The 18,055-nt window shown below is 38.4% G+C and overlaps 1 protein-coding gene across 2 annotated transcripts in view; it reads left to right on the top strand.

The window, feature by feature from the left end:
* Positions 1-18,055, top strand: part of RFX3 (regulatory factor X3) — a 124,249-nt gene that overhangs the window by 43,706 nt on the left and 62,488 nt on the right. For both annotated transcript variants that reach the window (XM_014964959.1, XM_014964958.1), the window contains exon 2: positions 14,332-14,456. In XM_014964959.1, coding sequence (XP_014820445.1) covers positions 14,340-14,456 — 117 coding nt within the window. In that variant the 5' untranslated portion in view covers positions 14,332-14,339. The remainder of the gene's footprint in view (positions 1-14,331; positions 14,457-18,055) is intronic.

The raw sequence follows: 18,055 nt of genomic DNA, 5'->3' as shown, positions 1-18,055 counted from the left end.
TTTTGAGTACATGCTCTCCTTAACCAATCTTGTCAGCTGCTGCAGCCAGTCAGTATGTTTTTTCACTTTCCTTGTATGGACTTCTTAAATGTAAGTGAAGCTAGCTGTAAGAAACTAAAATATTCCAAATTTTCAGATAAAATGTCCATTCTTTTGGTGCCTAGACAATACTGATGGCTAAGCATCAGGGTGGCCAGTTAACCTGAATATAAGTTAATGTATTATTCAGTAGCTACTGGTTTATTTGTTTTTTCCACAAGGTGTTAGATGAGTTAAGAGATAAATTTGTTTTGGAAATAATGTTGTTAGCATTTTTTAGGTTGGATTAAGAAATCTAGTCACTCTGCTTAAATGTCTCTGCCTTTTTTCAATGAAGGTCTAGGTTTTCCTAGCAAAACTACTGGATGACTGATGTATAGGAGAATTAGAGTCACTGTGCTACAGCATAAGCATCATCTTCAGCATTTAGAATACATGTTATCTGGAAATTGGTACCTTTAAAGACTGAGTATGTGGTGAATCTATCTCAGAGAAACTCTGCTAACCAGAAAATAATCTTATTTACCACTAAAGGTACTTTGATGCACCTTTTCTCAAGTTATGAAGGTATACCATGAACTTTAGGGGGCAAGCAATTTACCTGTGCATCTTTTCTTCAGGAAATCATGTGTATGTCGACTTCTTTTCTCAAGACTGAACAAATCCAGTTTCGTCAACCTTTCCTCTCACATCAAATATGCTTGGACCCTGACCACCTTGGTGACCCTCAGCTGGACTTAATACTGGGGAGTCCAATACTTGACAGAGCATTCCAAGGTCTCTTGTGGAACTGAGTCTCAAGTGTGGAACTCAGGCACTTGCTTGCTACACCCTTCCTCATACAGTCAAGGCTGCTGTTGGTCTTCTTTGCTGCAAGGATACATCTATCTTTTAAATTCCCATTTTCTTTACAGAGCACCAGTTTCTGATGCCAATTTCTGGAAGTTATTAAAATGCAATTTTAAAAAATTCTTCCATTGTAGGTTCCATACTCTTGGGTTCCAGACCTTCATGTGAATTACTTGGTCAGCTTTTCACACCAGAAAGTTTTCATACAGCACAGACAGAGACGAGCAAGCTATGAGAGTGTTCAGCTATGCTGACTGAACCTCCAAGGCTGAGTTAATTACTCTGATGCCAATGAGTTTCTGTGCCCTGCCCAGAGCATTCCAGATAATTCATGTCTGAATGTGATCAGTAAAGAAGCTTTGCACTGAAGTGATTTCAATTCACAAAACTTTGGCTCATTCTTTACTTCCTCCAAGATAATTTCTACCTCATTTCTGGTGCCTTTTACTCTTTAGTCAGTGCTTCTAAGCAGAATGCACATCCACCTTTTGGAATATTTTTTAATTTTAAGCATTACATAGCTTTAACCTTCTTTTCTTCTGCTCTTTCAGCAAAATCATAATCAAGGGTAAAGGTAAGTTAGGATGAAGGTATAGGGATAAGCAAGGCTTGTTTGGTTATACAGCTGCCAGGTGCAGAATGAGAGACGATGTACATGAGTAAGATGAAATTGCATCTGGGCACAGCTAACTGTGTGTCCTTGTCCCCTGCCACACTCTGCCTATTGACATCTTAAGGCTGTTTTAGTTGCATTGGGTTTCAGAATTATCTTGCCTTCCCAGTGCTTTCCTCTCCATTTTACAGTGAGTTGGCACCCTATCAAGCAGATTTCCAGGTGCAGCTATGGTGTGAATTGTTGTGGCTGTTATTGCTGGGTGATTGGGGACTGCTGTAATAGGAATATTCTGAGAGACACCAGCCAAATATCCAAATTTCAGGCAAGCATTTATTTATGCTCAACAACTAGCCAATTAGTCTGTTAAAACCTAAGAATTAGTGATTACTAATATAGGTTTGGAATATAGGTTTTTATTTCCTTTGAAGGTATTGCATACATAGCGTACATAGCATACATATTAATGAAATACATTAGTTAAGCCATAGGTTTACAGTACCATAAATCTAATGGTTATAGTTTGCTCTGATGGCCATAGACTTTGACAGTTCTTAGTCTCTGAGGTCAAGATGACCAAGCTTGTGAGCTCTTTGACATGGAAAGCTGGAATGAAACTGGGCATATTTTCTCTTTCCCCAGGCTCCAATGGATGTTACTGGCATTTAGACACTTCTCTGTGGGCCAAGACTATTCTGGTCCAAAGGCAGCCTCATTGGTGTTGCCTTATTCTGGTTTGTTCAAAGACATATTACCTATTTGCAGTTTTCCAGTTTCCATGCTTTCCAGTTACCTGTTTTTTTCAAACAGTTGCAGACAGTGCAAGCAAGCAAATATTGTAAAATACCGTACTTCTGATTCTAATTAAAACAGTCTTTTTAGGTTTCTGGATGTAAGGCAAACAAGGTTTTTTCATTTTTCTCTTTCAAAGCAAGCAGTGTTACATCTGGGAGCAAGAATAAAACAATGTGATTCACAAATAGCCTTCACACTGCAGGGAAGGAAAGCTCCAGTGAAAGATAAATTCAGACCCTTCATCTTTAGTAGGGTAAAGTAATCACTAACTCATCTGCGGACCCACATGACATGCATCCTTCTCTTGCAAAATAGCACTGCAGATTGACGAAGATGGGAAGATGTTATCCAGTCTATTCATTAAGTAGATTACATGTAGTTATCCCTGCAGTAAGCCTACAGATATCCCAGTTGTAAGCCTATTTGCATGGCTCCCAGTTCAATAGGGAGAGGATTTGATTTAGCTTTCTCTTTTGTTTTAAACTACTATTTAAGCCAATATTTTTATTTACCAGTGCCAGTGTTACTGCATTCTTGTTGAAATCTCCTTCCTTGATATTTCCATAGCTAAAAGGCAACTGTAACTTCTGATTCAGTAACTGATTTAATTTTGCATAATTCTTCATCTTTTCTGTCACATGTTTTCCAGACCCTAACCCTGATAAGTTTAGAACGTTCTTCTCCAAATAACTTCCAGTGTTTTAACAGTGTTTTTAACTAAGATTCTCAAATCTCAGAGCAGTATTCTATGTCTTGGTAAGTCAAGAAAAGAGCATCATGTAGTAGGAATAGTAACAGTAGCAAGTAAGTATCCAAAAGCTGGTATAATACTATCAAAAGATGTGATACTTTTTTCCTTTAAACACACCTATTTGACATAGACATATTAGTAAAATTTTCTAGCATTGACTTAGTTTTGTTTGTTGTTACTAACTACCAAAACACTGATTTTTTAAAGAATATAAAATTTCCATTGTACTGTGATGCAGTTCTTCCAGCAAGGATGGCAAAAATGGAATATAGGTTTTTATTTCCTTTGAAGGTATTGCATACATAGGGTGCCATCACAGTTAAGCCAGTTAAGCTGGTGAGGGGTCTGGAGCACAAGTCTTACGAGGAGAGGCTGAGGGAGCTGGGGTTGTTCAGTCTGGGGAAGAGGAGACTGAGGGGTGACCTTATTGCTCTGTACAAGTACCTGAAAGGAAGCTGTAGAGAAGCAGGGGTCGGTCTCTTCTTCCAAGCTACAGACGATAGGACAAGGGGTAATGGCTTCAAGTTGCTCCAGGGGAAGTTCAGGTTGTACATTAGGAAACACTTCTTTACTGAAAGGGTTGTCAGGCATTGGAATGGACTGCCCAGGAAGGTGGCGGAGTCACCATCGCTGGAGGTATTTAAGAAACGTGTAGACATGGCTCTTCAGGGCATGTTCCAATGCCCAAGATTATTGGTTTGTGGTGGGATGTTGTGTGGGTGGGTGATGGTTTTGGTTTGGTTGTTGTTGTTGTGTGTTTAGGGGGTGGGTGGTGGTGTTTTCTTTTTTTTTATTTTTTATTTTGTGGTTGGACTCGATGATCTCTGAGGTCCCTTCCAATCACTACAATTCTGTGATTCTGTGATTCTGTGTTATCCAATTACTGTAGTACATACACTAGGTACTTCAATGAAACACATGGATTATATTATCAATATCAGTGCTGTCTGCATGAAAATAATCTGAACTGTGTGTGAGCCTGTAACACTAATTCCAATGTTTTGAACTGCTTCAACTTCTGAGAAAATGGAAAAGTTTTGAGATTTATGCATCCCTAATTGAAGCAACCTATTTGGAATCTAATCATTTTATGATGGATAGACTTTGAAGTAATCTTTATGTAGTTCAGAACAAAGAGAAAGGTGTGTCTCTTCCTTTTTCCCTCAGATGCAGATTTTCGTGTTAGAACTGCTGCTCTCTAATTTGATGCAGTGTAGCAGGAACATGATTTTTTTACTTTTAGCTGTTTAGCCTTTCATTCTGTAGATGTTCCTAAATGTAAAGGAAATGTTTTAATATTGGATCACTTTAGTCTCTTTAAAGCCCTAAAGAGCTGTGCTTAGAGCTCTTTAGGAGCTTTTGTCAGTTTTTATCCTTCTAAACCCTCTTTACTATCCAGTGATTACAAATTCTAGCTTTGCAAATGATATTGATGGGAACCTGAATCTGGTGTGGTGAGGTCATCAGTGGGTGAAACTTGTGTTTCTCTGTCTACTGGTACCGTTCTGATTTCTTTATTTTTACTTCCCCCATTCTTACTCTTAGGGAAGCCCTGGATTGTCACCTGTCCCATCATTTGTTTTTTAACTAGTGTTGTGATGTTGGGTAAAGGAAGAAAGTTAACACCACAGTTATTGCGGGCCAGACCAATGAAGTGTTGCAACGTGTGAGGAAATGGCTAAGTGAAGCATCTGGAAGTTGGTGTATTCCTAATTTCATAATTTACTTTTAAAATGAAGTGTTAGGAGGGCCTTTAGGGGTAATCACAATTTCATTAATCTATAATCGTAATGGCAGTTTATTTATAACTGTCATAGTATATCTGCAGGTTAGTTATGATGTGGGCTAAAGCTGAGCTGACTCTTCTCGGTGGTACCCAGTCACAGGACAAGAGTCAACAAGCTCAAACTGAAACACGGGAGAGTCCCTCTGAACATGAGCAAAAGCTTTTTTACTGTGAGAGTGACCAAGGATGGGCACAAGTTGAGCAGGTCCCTTTCACACTCTGGGGCTGTAGTGTGGGCCATACTCAATAAGACAGGAAACATCACAAATGGAAAATTAGTAACGTGGAGGCAAAACACAGAGAACAGAAACTATTGCCTATAAATATTGCTCATTTTGTTAGTAAAGTAGATGTCTCCAGCTACAATGTTTTGACTTTTTCATTTTGTTTTGTTCTATTGAGTAATAAAAACAAACATGATCTCCATTTTCACGTCAATTTTTCTCTGTTTTGTTAGTATCAGGTTCACAGTGCATTTTTGAAGAGAGGACTGCAGTACAGTATCATACTAGGAAAGAAACAGCAACATAGAACTCACTTCTGAAGTAAAATCTAAATCTACTTTCAGAACTACGTAATTGATGCAGATGTATAGGTGGTGCTCCTGCTTTCACATTCTTCCTCAGAAAGCGTTGGCTATTAAGTGAAGTGCCTTGAGCGGTAATTGTCAGTGCTTAAAGTATTATGTTATGTCCTGTTCCCACCTTGCGCTGGACCAACAGGCAAAAACAAGGATGAAACTGTATTTTGTTGTCAAGTATTTTGAAAGGTGTGAAGAAGTAGCATTATACATGTTAGACTTTATAATTAGTTCTGCTAGTATCAGTGGTGCAGCAGAGTAAGACCTTGGCTCAAGCTAGAAATTCCATTTGATATTGTAACTATCATTCTGCATAGAGATATTTTTGGGAGATCATGAACATGCTTATCCCAGCCCATGAAAGTTATATTAATATATTAAAGATGGGTGCCTTAATATGGGATAAGGACCTGAATACTATTGAAGGTAAATAATACTTGACTAACTGCGACTTAAAAGCCAACTTAGCAGTGTGAACATTAACTTAGAAAGCACACTAAACTTACAGAAATGTTCTGTAATTTATTTAATTCTTTCAGCCTGGTTCTGTTGGTAATGTATTCCCTTCCATTCACATAATCCCAGGCCGTTTGCTTGTCTGTCCACCACTCCTTCACAGAGCTGCTGATAACTCTTTCCCTTGCCACTTTGTTCCTGTTTTAAGTCCCTTCTTACCAGGTCAGTCACCCTGCTTGCAAAGATACATCTGCCCTATTTAGTGAGGTGGATCCCATGTCTTCTAAGCAGATGTTATCCTCAGAGAGTGTAGAACCAAATGCCCTGTTGCCAGCACCAGTTCCACAACAAATAGTTGACACGCAGTATCAGTGCTGTCCTCTTCACACCCTTTCACCCAGAATGAAGGAGAACATCACCAGAGCTTTTCTACTCGTGGAATCTTCAGTGGACAAACTACTGCCTTAGAATAGCATAAGTATATTTGTTTGATGATTTGCTGGTTTTGTTTCTTGCAACAGTTGTACTTGCTAGTCTTGTCACAACAAAAACTCTTGTGAAGTTTTTTTCTGGATTGTTGTTTGTGAATGTAATCCTGTTGCTGATGTGTATTGATATGTAAGGGTTGTTGTGTAATACTGGTGTGTTGTCCACCAAGAGTAAATACAATTTTGAAGTTTTTTGCAGGTAAAAATGAAGTGAGAGAGTCATGAAGTCATTCAGCCTTAGCATCTATGTGCTGTCTGTGATCTGCTGAAAATATGGAATTTCATTATGACACTTGTTGACTAGTACTGTTCTTAGGGACTTAATAGTCTGATTGTCAAGGCATTACTTTTTGATCTTAGGAACTTTCTTTAAAGGGGTTACCAAGAGTTACCACTTGCATTGGTCTCTTCCAGTGTGTATCTCTGTACTTCCACCTTCTGTTATTGTGCTATTGTAGGGTTTTGCTACTGGAAATTATTTGTGAATCCAGAGAATCAGCTTATATACTTTATTCTGTGCCATTCAGTTAACTATTACTCCATAAATCCATAAAAGCTGAAAAAAGAGTAATGAAAATCATGTTGCTAACTGAAATGTTTAGCAACTAGTCCTTATATCAGCAGAGTCTAGCTGCCTACTTTGGTATACCAAAGACCTTTGTGAGAAGAGAAACAATCAAATAGTGTTTAGTAAGAAACACTAAAATGTTCTAACATGAAAATATGTTACTGTCTGAAAATTATGTATACTATTTTTATTTTTTTCTTGTGAATAGGATGTATAAACTGCCTTTTTACCTTACTGCTAGCACATATGAATGATTCCTTTGAATTAATAAAATTTTTGTTTACACAAAAATTGAAAAGGAATGCTTATCTAAAACTCTAGTGTATTATTGAAACTTATTTGCATTTATGCTATTGTTCAGGAAGAAAGCATTCTGTATTACGTGTTGACACTTGATGTTCTGAGTTTTCCTTTATTGAGAAACATGTTGCCAGAAATTCTTAATGAGTATATTGGTGATTCATCATTATAAATAGATAAGATCTTAAGATTAGCCTTTTATTCTGACCATTAAAAGCCTGCCATTACTGCATGTGATTACGAGATCTAGTTCACTTTACCTTCTGTGATGTTTAGCCTTCCAGAGGAGAAAAAAAGAAATTTTCTGCTGCACTTGAAAGTAAATTGCAGGCTTTCATTTTCTGTATTCAATTAAAGCGTGCTACATATTTGATCTAGACAATAAAGCATATGTAGCTGAACAAAACTTTGCAAATTCCAGTAGCTTAAGAAAATAGATTAGTTCAGGGTGAAGTAGTCCAGGAACAAAGTAAACAGTAATCATTAACCTGACACATTTTAACAATCTCACTTGTATGTAATTTGTAGTAATTGATCAAGTTAGATTCTTAAACCATTCAGTCTTGATATTTCAAGCCTGGAAGACAGAAGGATTCCAACTGAGAATTTGAGTGTATTAAAAAATTTTTAGGAAATTTAACAGACAACATGAAATTGCACAGAATATACAGGAAAGCAGTAATTTTCAGCGGAGTAGCTTTGCCTGTGTTCTGCCCATTAGGCTGAAGAAATACTAATCTTGTCACATTCAGCAGCTGGGCTTGGGCAATATCTTTTTCCCACGTGGAGGGGTTAATTAGCCCTCTTTCAGAATGTGGCCTGTTTAGCTTACATTCACATGACGCAACAAGCACTGGCTATACAAAGCAAGACCATTAACAGACGGATGTGTCCAACTGCTTAATTAGCCAGAATAAAAAGGATCTTTGTCAAACATTCATCTGTTGCTTGTGATACACCTGACAGTCCCACTGGGCAAAGATGACGTCTTTTCTGCTGTGATATGGCAGTTCCTTTACTTATATGCAGTATCAGTGAAAAATGGAGAGATTTCATTTAGATTATAAAAATGTGTTCATGTAACTACTCAGTGTTGATGCAATGTAAAAGAACTACACTGACTGCCTCACTAACATTGTGCTAGAAAAAGTTCCAGTGGGTAGGAAGATGATAAAGGTTGACTGCCAAACATACTGTATGGCATCTAAGAGGAAAAATTTGTACTCTGTAGTGAGCTGTAGTAAATAATTGCATTTTGGACAGAGACTTAGAGCAGAATAATGGAAGCAACTTTTGAATAAATTGTTATTAAGTCATTAAGTTTATTTCTGTTTACGCAAAACTGTTGGCAAAGATGTGCTTTGGCTATCCTAGTTTACTTACTGAACAATCAGTCTGTAGAGCAACCAGCTAATCTGTGAGATTATTAATAAAAGTCTATCACAGTTCTGAGGTAGAGAAGCACATCAGATTGTATGCTTAAGTATAGGACTGTCACCAAATTGACAGTGTGGAGACAAAACAGACTCAGTCACCAAGACACTTTAATCCTGTGGATAGGACACTGTAGTCTGAAATTTGGTAGGTCAGTGTAGCAATGCCAGTTCTATGGTAGGTAGTACTAGGCTGGGCCATGGGGTCCTCAAGTTGTGTGTAGGGGGTGTCTCCCACCTAAGCCTGGATTCTCTCTTGTGTGTTCTCATGTGTCTCTGGACATTGTCATTGCTCAGTTTTATCAGAACTAGGCAGAGAACACCCAATTCTTGGCTATCCCCACTCAACACCTAGCAGCAGATTGTCAGCTCTCACTGGCACTTGTAGTCTGCCCATCTCAAAGCTTCTCCACAGTGACCAACAGCTGCTTAACAATCAAAGTATCCTCTGTTCTTATAATGAAGCTGCTCTCTTTTCCCAAAGGGCTAACACTAATGTCAGCCAGGCGCTATCCATGACAACTGCTACAAGGAAATGAACACATTATCTTCCTCACTTAGATGAGAATACCTGGCTCTGATTTCTTGAGCATCTTGAATTGCAACTGTAATGATCAAGTGCTGCCTGAGATGTGACAGAGTAATTAACAGATATATGGCAATATGGAACAGTCTCTCACCAGTCAAGACTGTATTTGACTATAGTAGTATTCCTCCTCCCTTGCAATGATTGACATGTTTGTTCACTGTAACCACAAAACCAACGTATATTCAGGTAAAGCTAAAGGGCTACTATAAAATAATGCCTTTTAATTCTGTTCAGCTGTTCACTTTTGCTTCCCATTAGAGCTGCAGTGTCTTAGGTGATCGCTTGTTGTAATTGGTGCTTAAATTTACCAGATTAATTGTCTTCTGAAGCTGAGTGGAAGTGCTTTTATAGCAGAGAGGTGGTTTAGGAAGTTACTCAGTGTTTAGCTTATTATTTCCACTATCCTGCTTGGTTGCCAGTGTTTTTTGTCTGGGTTACGTATAAGGATGAGTGCTGGCTTGCTCAGACAAGACAGCTCCTTTTTTTCTTCAATTTTGAAGGAATTTTTGAAGTCCAAGGTAATATGCTAAGAAAAAAGTACAGAAGATTAATGAATTAAGGTAAAATTACTGCCTAAGTGAACAGACATATCCGGCCTTTTGAAAAAATTTAAATTCTTAACCGACATAACTCTTTATTTTGACAAAATAGCACAGTGCCTATAACAGGTTTTATTCTTCTCTTTATTTTTCAATATTTATGCATAAAACATTACTCCAATGACTTTTATGTATGATTGTGGAAAATAGCAATTACTAAAAGGGATTGTTTTCTAAATAATTTAAATATAAAGAAATTAGCCCTTGTTAAGTAATAGTTGGCTTTTCTTCCTAAATAGGAAGACTCTTTATTTACTAAAATCTCTGACTTCATTAAGTGAAAGATCATTTAGAAGTCAGTTAAATGTAGCTTGAAGTTCATAATTTCCCTTAAAAACAGTTTCATTGTGTTTCTTCTTTCATGACTGTTGATTTTTTTACAACTTGGGTTCTTTTTTGTTAGCAGTGACTTCATGCTGCACGATCACTGAGTAAAACATTAATTACTCAAATTTAGAAAATTATTCCAGTGTTCAAGTATAAAACTAAAATACTCAACTCATTAGTATACTGTTAGGAATGTTGCTGTTGTCTATGTTATTTCTTATGTTTTTCGAACCTCAGAAAGTATTTGGTATCCCATTGTGCTGTCCTGTGACTCTGTTCAAAAGGTATAATAATCACTTTAAACCAATTAAAACCATTACCCCTTGTGCTATCACAACAGGTTGTACTAAAAAGTCTGTCCCTATTTTTCTTATAAGCTCCCATTAAGTACCAATAGGCTGCAGTAAGGTCTCCCCAGAGAGGAGAGAGGTCTCCACACAGAAATACTCTCAATCTCTCAGCCTTTCCTTTTAGGAGAGATGCTCCACCCCTCTGATAATTTTTGTGGCCTCCTTTGGACCCACTCCAACAGGTTCATGTTTTTCTTGTACTGAGACCTCCAGAGCTGGATGCAATACTCCAAGTGGGATCTCACCAGAGCGAGGGGCAGAATCACCTCTCTCAAGCTGCTGGCCACACTTCTTTTGATTGCAGCCCAGGATATGGTTGGCTTTCTGGGGTGTGAATGCACATTGTTGTCTCATGCCCAGATTTTCATCCACCAGTACCCCCAAGTCCTTCTCTGCAGGGCTGCTCTCAATCTCTTCATCCACCAGCCTGTATTGATAATGGGGATTGCCCTGACCTGGTCCAAGACCCACTTCTTGGCCTTGTTGAACCTCATGAGACTCACAGAAGCCCACTTCTCAGGCCTGTCCAGGTCCTTCTGGATGGCATCCTGTCCCTCAGACTTGTCAATCACACCACACAGCTTGGTGTGGTCTGCAAACTTGCTGAGGTACCCTTGATCCTACTGCCTCTGTCATTGATGAAGATACTAGACAGCACCAGTCCCAACATAAACCCCTGAGGAATACCACTCATCACTGGTATCCATCCAGACATTGAGCTGTTGACCACTAACCTCTGGATGCAACTAACCAGCCAATTCCTCATGCAGTGAACAATCCACCTATCAGATCCATATCTCTCCGGTTTAAAGAGAAGGATGTTGTGGGGGACTGTGTCAAAGGACTTACAGAAGTACAGATAGATGACATCCATAGCACTTCCCTTTTCCACTGGTGTAGTCCCTCCATCATAGAAGGCCACTAGGTTTGTCTGGCAAGACTGCCCTTTGTGAAGCCATGCTGGCTGTCTCAAATCCCCTCCCTGTCCTCCATATGCCTTATCATAACTTTTAGAAGAATCTGTTCCATGATCTTCCCAGGCACAGAGGTGAGGCTGACAGGTTGGTAGTTCCCAGGGTCCTCCTTTCTACCCTTTTTAAATATGGGGGAAATGTTTCCCTTTTTCCAGTCACCAGGGACTTCACCTGACTGCCATGACTTTTCAAATGTCATGGAGAGTGGCTTGGCAACTACATCAGCCAATCCCCTCAGGACTCTGGGATGCATCTTGTCATTTTTCCTCAAGTGTACTCTTTTCCTGTACTCTTCCCAGGATAGCTGTCCCTTCTTCCACTGCCTGTACATCTCTTTCTTCCCCTTTAGTTTGACCAGCAGGTCTCCACTCACCCATGCTGGTCTCTTGCCTTCCTTTTCTGATTTGTTACTCCTGGGGATCAAGAGCTCTTGCACTCTATTAATAACATCCTTAAAGACCTGCCGGTTCTGTTCTGTTCCCTTGTCCCTGAGGGCAGTTTCCCAGGGGGTCCCACTGACTAACTCTGAAGATCTGGAAGTTTGCTTCCCTAAAATCCAGGCTCCTGACTTTACTCTTTGTCTGACCCATATCCCTCAGGGCTGCAAACTCCACCAGTGCATGATCATTGCAGCCCAGGCTGCCGCCAGTTGTGATGTCACTGATTAGTTCTCTTGTGCTGGTGACCATCAGGCTTAGTATCACATCCCCTCTGCTAGGGCTGTCTGTTACCTGGTTTAAGAAGTTATCCTCAATGCACTCCAGGAGTCTCCATGATTGGCTACAGTTCACTGTGCTGTTTTTTCAGCAGCTGTTGACGTGGCTGAATATTCAGTAGCCAGGGCCTGTGAGTGTGTCTCCAGTAGCTAGAGTAAGAAGGCTTCGTCAATGGTCTCCCCTTGATCAGATGGCCTGTAGTAAACACCAACCATGAGATTCCCTTTGTTGCCTTGGTCTCTAGTTGTTACTCATAGAGTAACATAAGCTTTCAACCTGCTCATGGTTATTTTTCAGAGACAGCTCTTCACACCCTATCTGTTTGTTGACACAGAGGGCAAGCCTGCCCTGAATGAAGTGTAGCCATCAATAGCTGCACCGCACTCATGGGATTCATCCCACCATCTTTCAGTAATGGTAACTACGTCGTAGCGTTCTAGCAGCACAGTGGCTTCCAACTGCTTCATATTTATACTGTGGACATCTGTTTTCATTGATAGGTTTTTTAACATTTCAGTAGTCATCTGTGAAGTTCTGTTCCTTTTTTCTTTTCATTCTGTGTCCTGATTTTTGTCAGGCATGCTGGAAAGAAGTAGAGGGTTCAGGCAACATGGTAACTCTGAGAGTCTTTTGATTAATCTCAAATACGTTTGATCAACAATGTATCAGTTGTTCAGAATATTTCAGAAGAAGCAGTTAAATCTGTCAGATACTATAGGTATAGTTCCATGGGATTTAACCAATGATGGTCCCAGTTGGCAAGATCCTGTCCCTATTCCTCATCCCAAATTTATATACCTGTTTTCTGCTTCACACTGATTACATTTGAATGCAAAGTGAGTCAGAGGTCGTTGGAAGGAGGGACTGCAAAAACCCAGCTTTAAATCAGTTTAAACTGTGAGCGTGTGTAGGGATTGAAGTCTATTTTCTTTGCTGTCAACCATGTGGGTCTTTTCAGTTAAACTAAAAAATCACCTCGGTAGGGCATTCTAAGTAGTTATAGATTTTTTCATATAAACATCTTGTTAGGCATGATAATGTTATTAATTTTTAGTGACATTGGTTCTCAGGTTGCCAAAGTGTTTTGTAGCTACTATAGATTAATAGCGATTAAAGGCAGTAAAATTTTTAGATCACAGAACGTTTGGTTTATAGACTAGTAATTTGTATTTATTCTAATGCTTCACAGAAGCATACAGTCTTCTGTTTTGAAGGTCCTGAGTCAAGAAGAACGTGCCTCTCTGATTATTTTCACCAGTTAATCATCCGCTGCTTAAAAGAAATAAAAAAACCCTACCTAATTCCTGATTTTGAATGAATTTTGATTTGTCACCCAATCAATAGTGGTGTCATTTCTGCTGAGCAAAATTGAGGAATCTTGTAGTTCCCCAGCCATGTTTCCTGTGATGGCATAAGTCATACTCGGTTTTTCTTCTGATAAGTTTTCTTTGTAAAGGCATTTTCTTTGATTCTTAAACCATTTTCTGTATTCTATCCAAATTTCCATTTTTCTCATTAAATATCAGGGTCATTATCTTGGGCACTTCTCTACCATGTATATATTTCTATATAGGTTTAGTGTCAAAAAGTTTCTTCTCAGATTTTAACTACAGTGGGTGCTTTAAAGCTTTCTAATGAAGAAGGTTATTTGAGTTGCTTTTTCACTGTTACTCATTAAATGCTTTTCAGAGTTTGCTTTCCACATTACAGCCCTTCATTCTGTGACCTGCTAGAAGTTTGACTTTGAATTTGAATGTAGATTTTAGTGTAATTCAGTAAGCCAGAGAAAAAACAGCTTTGAATAATAGCCAGTTATTTACAAGCTGAGAGATTTGCTGCTGATTTTTGTGAGATATTCCTAAAGTGACAAAACTCAGAGAAGTGATACATGTTTCTGCATGTAAATATAAGATATTTTGAATGTAACTAAGATAAAAACCCGTTTGTGCTAACTCATATGCTAATAGGGGGAAGAACCTTTTGGCTCATACCAAGATAGATGTTAGCTAATTTTAAGATCCAACTCGAGATAAGTGACAAATTAGTATGCTAATGTAAGTGACAAAGTAAAAAAATTAGTGCACTAACCTTTTGATTTTATGTCTTAATTTTATTCAGATATCACGATGCAGACATCAGAGACTGGGTCGGATACAGGTTCAACTGTGACTTTACAGACATCTGTGGCTGGCCAGGCAGCAGTGCCCACACAGGTTGTACAGCAAGTACCAGTTCAGCAACAGGTATGTGGCTGTTAGTTTTGGGAAGATTTGAAAAAAAAAAGTTTCAGGGCAGATAGTTCTTCACAATGTAGTGAAGAACTTGATTTTGTACAAAGCTGCTACATGAACTCTTTTGCTCTGCTTTTATCAATTTTATTTTGTTGAAAATGAAGTAGCCAGAGGCAGACGGGATCTGTTTTCCAGATCGGTTCCTTAACTAGAGCATCTGACAAGTCACAGTAGTACATGTACATGATTTGAACTGTAGGTTATTATGGAATTCATGTAATAGCTCATAGAAATTTACCTTATTTTACTGAATATTTACACTTTTTCCTTTAAATGATGAATAATTAATATGTTTCTGATATTATTGGCTATATCATTTCTCCTTTCATTGGGATGTCCAAATGAAAAGCACTGTTCTTTGCATTTCTAGGCTTTACTCCCTAAAGATCTTTGCACAATGTCATAGAATGGTTAGAGTTGGAAGGGACCTTAAAGATCATCTAGTTCCAACCCGCTGCCATGGGCAGGGACACCTCCACTAGACCAGGTTGCTCAAAGCCCCATCCAGCCTGGTCTTGAACACTTCCAGGGATGGGGCATCCACAACTTCCCTGGGCAACCTGTTCCAGTGCTTCATCACCCTCACAGTAAAGAATTTCTTCCTAATATCTAATCTAAATCTCCCTTCTTCCAATGTCATGAAGGTATTTGTTGTATGGGTAATTTATGATGTGCATTCACCAAGGAAGTAAGAAGACTTCTGTGGCAGACAGCACAGTGTACACCTCTGTCACATGAGATAGTCATTCACCTATGCAGCACCTACAAGCTTTGGAAGGAGTGGTGGTTGAAGAAAATGGGAAGGAAAAAGGAAAAGTACGGAAGGGGAAAACAGGGACTGGATATGAAGGACTTTTCTAGAACACACAGGAATTAGCTGTCCGTCTGATGTTGTTTTTACTCAAAAACTGACTTCATGGTTTCAGAATCAATAATATGAGAACTATACATAGTTTATTGAATAGTGTAATTTGTTTCTGTGCCAGTAAAGCACTTTTCTCTAAATTAAATTATTCAGCATTTGTTAAGTTTAATTCCAAAATTCCAGGTGGTGTGTTTTTATGTATGTATTCCACAGTCTCTTACATTTCATTAACATTTTTTTTCTCAGGTAGAGACTCAATTTATAATGCCTCATAGTTCCATTAGTATAGTTTCTGCTTCTATCTTCATGTAACTTTTAGAGTGCAGGCTTGTTTTTAAAAAAAAATGATTCAGGAAAGCATTAAATTTGGACTTAAAAAAATTTATTTAAATGCTTATATTTGTGTATTTGCTCATAATTCACCACTACTGAATAAATAATTATTTGAAATACTTTTTCTGAAGTACAGACTGTTAAATAGCTTGCGGTCTCTTCACTTGAGCGTTGATTAGGATAGAGACTTCTGAATACTATGCTAACATTTAAATTGAAGCATCCATGATGCCTAAACTTAGCTACTTCATAGGAGATTTTGTCTGGTTAACTCTTTATTAAGGTTTATGAAATGCAAGGCTGCTTTTCTTTATGAAATAAGATCTGGATAGTTTGTCTGAATTTTATGTTCTTTCATGATGACTGATGTTTAATAGATGTAGTTTGTGTGATTTGTTCATTGTTACTCCTATTTCAGCTTTCTGATAAAGGAAGGCAATTTGTTAGCACTACACAGTTACTTGTTTTAAGTGTATTATATATAGGATGGTCTAATATTACATACTGAATTTTATCCATTTGAAGTACTCATCAGTGTGAGGGATTGGAGATTGGTATCAAGTTAGTGGCATATAGAACACTTTTTAGTGTTGTGGTTCTAATCATCGGGTTGATTCAACTGTAAGGATAGAATCTTCTCTGCATTTCTATTCTCTCTTTGTCACAAGCAAATGAAGAATGATCAGGGCTTTGGTGTTTATAAACTTTGCTTGTGCAAAGTTTCTGCCTTTCTGAAATCTTGTAGGATAGAATTGGCTCCTTATTTTCCCATATAAATAATGCATTAATCTTTGTCACTGATTGTCCGTATCTTTTCTGAAGTTGTCCTTTCCAGTTGTCCTTTATTAATTTAACACTCATGTCAAAACAGAGAAGTGCAGGAGTGGATTCATTTTTTCATGCTTGATTATACCTTAATGAGAACAGGAAACTGAATTTTTTTTATTACACTACCTCAGTATGTAAAACTGTCCCTGATCAACCATACATACATCTCCTTTAGTATTTGTGCTTCTGAGTATACCCTTTTATTGAATACTCCATCATTATTTTGGATTATTTTTCCCTGAGGGGATATTAGATTATAATTTTCCATCTGACTCTTTAACACTGACCACAGGAATCAGCATAATGTTTCAGACAGGAAAGCAAAGGGATAACCCAGCCAAGGAAGAGGCATTTCTTAAAAATTTTACAGGGATTGCAGATGCAACAAGAATGTTGGGTAATTCAATGCAGACAGTATTGCAGTGATTAAAACAGGGTATATGTAGGAGATTTGTATAGAGAGGATAGATTACAGATGCAGATGTGTGGTGATGAGAAGAGGAAGAGTGAAGATGTGAATGTGGTGTGCCAGCAGGAAATGTGATGAAGAATGCAGGTGGGATAGTTAATTTCAATTGTAGAGTTAAAAAGAAAAAGGAATATCAAACATTGAAACAACTGCTGTGTTGAGGTGTAGGTGTGATTTGCCTTGAGGAATTATCTGTGTATAGGTAACATTTGCCTAAAGTTAACATAATCTTTATGTACGTTTGATAACATTGGGCCAATATGCCTAAAGAAAATAATGAGAAAGAGTGCTAATTTCATAAAGTCATTCTTTTGATGGCAGAGGGAGGGTTTATTATTTCTGCATATTTAAAGTTACCAATGTTAAAGTTGGAGGGTGAGTTGTAGGGTTTTTTTTGTTTTTTTCTATAGTTTATAAGAGAACTATTTATAATGTCAGCTGTATCCAAAATATGTGTGAATATTCATATTTGGATTATATTCTCTTTTGAGTATAATTCACTTAAACAATAGGACACTTCTTGAATTTTGTTAAATTCAAAGATACTGCTGGCATCTCACTGAGGAAGCAAGACTATGTGATCTTCCTCAGAGCCAGCTGGAGAAAATGATCACAGAATCACAGAATCTTCTAGGTTGGAAGGGACCTTAAAGATCATCTTGTCCAACCGTCAACCTAACTGACAAAAATAGACACCCACACAACAAACAAGGAACATCATCACTAAAACATACCTCCCAGCGCTTCATCAACCTGTCTTTTGAACACCTCCAGGGATGGTGCCTCAACCACCTCCCTGGGCAGCCCATTCCAATGTCTGATAACCCTCTCAGTGAAAAAATTTTTCCTAATATCCAGCCTGAACCTACCCTGGCGCAACTTGAGGCCATTTCCTCTTGTCCTGTCGCCTGTGACTTGAGAAAAGAGACCGACCCCCACCTCTCTACACCCTCCTTTCAGGTAATTGTAGAGAGCAATAAGGTCTCCCCTCAGCCTCCTCTTCTCCAGGCTGAACAACCCCAGTTCCCTCAGCCTCTCCTCATAAGACTTGTGCTC

The sequence above is a fragment of the Calidris pugnax genome, unplaced genomic scaffold (assembly GCF_001431845.1).
Source record: "Calidris pugnax isolate Ruff unplaced genomic scaffold, ASM143184v1 scaffold273, whole genome shotgun sequence".
NCBI lineage: Eukaryota > Metazoa > Chordata > Aves > Charadriiformes > Scolopacidae > Calidris > Calidris pugnax.
The sequence above is the reverse complement of the archived record's forward strand: the minus strand, read 5'-3'. Positions and strand labels throughout refer to the sequence as shown.